The sequence below is a fragment of the Petaurus breviceps genome, unplaced genomic scaffold, assembly GCF_028583685.1.
Source record: "Petaurus breviceps papuanus isolate PSGF00001 unplaced genomic scaffold, PetGlider_PUasm1.0 90865, whole genome shotgun sequence".
In the NCBI taxonomy this organism is placed as follows: Eukaryota; Metazoa; Chordata; class Mammalia; order Diprotodontia; family Petauridae; genus Petaurus; species Petaurus breviceps.
In genome coordinates this window covers 16,422,081-16,424,601 of record NW_027187367.1, presented here as the reverse complement: position 1 = coordinate 16,424,601, position 2,521 = coordinate 16,422,081, and the positions used below count along the sequence as shown (strand labels likewise).

General features: G+C 43.4%; 1 protein-coding gene across 3 annotated transcripts in view; it reads right to left on the bottom strand.

The window, feature by feature from the left end:
* DAAM2 (dishevelled associated activator of morphogenesis 2) overlaps positions 1 to 2,521 on the bottom strand; it is a 161,672-nt gene that overhangs the window by 18,959 nt on the left and 140,192 nt on the right. For all 3 annotated transcript variants that reach the window (XM_069073618.1, XM_069073620.1, XM_069073619.1), the window contains exon 15: positions 335 to 442. In XM_069073618.1, the coding sequence (XP_068929719.1) occupies positions 335 to 442 (108 nt within the window). The remainder of the gene's footprint in view (positions 1 to 334; positions 443 to 2,521) is intronic.

Below are 2,521 nucleotides of genomic sequence, written 5' to 3'. Positions count from 1 at the left end.
TGTGTGTGTGTGTGTGTGTGTGTGTGTGTGTGTGTGTGTGTGTGTGTGTAAAATGAGATTACTGTTATTCTTATACTTGTTAACTATGTGTAATCCTCAATCCCCAGGATCAGAAAGAGAAGTGGCCATGCTTCCTCCTGACATTGAATCTTCCCTGGGGTTTGGTGGAGGGGAGGGGTAGGGAGGCCATTCATTTGGTGACAGAAGGAGAAATTTGTAAGGGTTATGTAATGGAAGGAAAGAGCAGGGCTAGGGAGTAATCCGGAGAAAGAAGCCAGACCCAGGAGTAAGAAGAAGGCACGGCAAGGAGCAGAGGACACCCAGGAAACCTCACCTGATGCCTTTGATAGGCTGAGAACATTTTTTCTAAGTCCTCCAAGTCCAAAACCCGAAAAACTTGAAGATCATCAATCTCATTCCACACAGTATCAGAGATTCGTTCCTAAAATACACAATAGAGAGAACAAGACCCCAAGGCCAAACTTTATCTTATTTTTAATTTTTTTAGTTCCAAATTCCCCCCTCCCCTCCCCGTGAAGCTGAACTTCCATCCCCACTCCTTATAGAGGCTATCCACAAATCTCTCACCCACTTTCTACCACCACCTTTAAGGAAACCTGCAGTCAGCCCATCAGAACAAGACAGTTTTCTCTCTGACACTCTCCAGAACATCTTTCTCTCCTTCCTGAACCTACCTTCTATCTCCTATATGGAGAACTGATAATCCAGTAGATGTGATAAACAATAATTCCTGAAAAGTACTTGGGGAGAGAGGGGAAGGAGAGGCGGAACGAGAATGAATACCATTCCTCTAGGCACTCTGCTAAGGGTCAGACTGACTGAAGGCTGGATTCAAACTCCTGCCCATTGTAACTCCCTTCTTCTTCTCATCTTTCCCTATATTCTCCCTCCATACCCTATACATATATCCATGATTATTTACACTTTAACAGGAAAGGACCAGGGCCAGTTGGACCACATCATAAGTTGGGGGGAATAATTCCTATGTCCCAGCAAAATGCCTGGGCAAGTCCAAAGCATCACTGTAGAATCAACTCTACTCCTTGTCATTTCTTCTTCTTGGAATTTAACTGCCTCTTCCTTAGAGTCTTAAGAAGAAAAAAAAGGCTGCTAGAGGCCTGGTAACCCAGTGTCCTGCCTCTAGAAGGACTGCAGTAACCCAAGACAGGTGAAGTTCTCTCCTAAGGAAACCCAGAGTTTTACACCTCACACCTCTTTAAGATCTTTTGCTATCCAATTTCTATCTCCACACATGCCCCTAGTCCTTCAGTGAGAAAGGATTGGCCAGATAATGATGTTAATGATATTAGTAACAACAAAGATAACAATAACAAGGAATAGCTAGCATTTATATATCACTTCAAGGTTTGCAAAATACTTTACATATTTCTACCTCATTGCATCCTCACAAAAATCTGGTGAGACAGGCACTATTATTATTGCCATTTTACAAATGAAAAAACAGAATGAGAGAAATTAAGTGACTTGCTCAGGATCACACAGCTGATATCTAAAGCAAAATTTAACTTGGGCCTTCCTTACCCCAAGTTCAGCATGCTGTACAGCTGCTTTTACAACACCCAGATGCTTCTACAGCACCTAGGAGCCTATATGACCACTTAACTACTGAGATAAGGAGAGGGGGCATTCAGTCCTCTCTAACTCTGCAGTAAGACAAGTGTTTTACATTCCTGGGTCTCTCAGCTCAGCTTCTCTTTTCTTTACTTTTGAACCAAACTCTTGCCTGCCTGAATACCTAGGGTAAAAAGAAATTGAAATTGCTGAAAACAGTCTAGGTTCTCAGCATTTTATCTATCATCATCCTTGTTCACCATCATCCAGGAGATGCCAGACTTACATTATAAGGAAACTGAGAGATGATTAGCTTTCTCTTCCTCTGGGACAAAAGGTTCTATTTCCAAGATTCCCAAGGGATGACTGTGTGTGGGGGGAATTCTCTCTAAACCATCTTTCATGGTTCTAAAAAGGAGCTGACAAATACCTCCTGCCCTGACCAAACATCTTCCATCACTCTCCCTTTGGTTCATCTTCCTTACCCACTTCAGAATCCTTGCACATGTTCAGATGTCTGCTGAACCTTTAAAACTGCATCTTTTCTATGGCTCTGAGGAAAAGAAGGGAGATTCTCTTTGCTTCTCCTCTCCTCCAACAACAATTTAGCCTTTCCTTACCTCTCCTGTTTTCTCAGTAAGCCCAGAAAATGTAACTCACATTTTCATTCAGTTCTATTTTTAAAAACTTGGGAAAAGAAAAGAAAAAGCTGGGCTGGGGGTGGGGGCAGGGATAGGGTAAGAACATTCCTGCGGCCTTCCCAAGGCCCTGGGACCCTCACTAGGAATGTTGGGCCAGGGAGTCCGGAGCAGCAAGGGGTCTAGGCATCTGGCCAAGCCCAACACAGACACATTCTTATCGAGGCAGAAATAACCATGGATAGTGTGTGTGTGTGTGTGTGTGTGTGTGTGTGTGTGTGTGTGTGTGT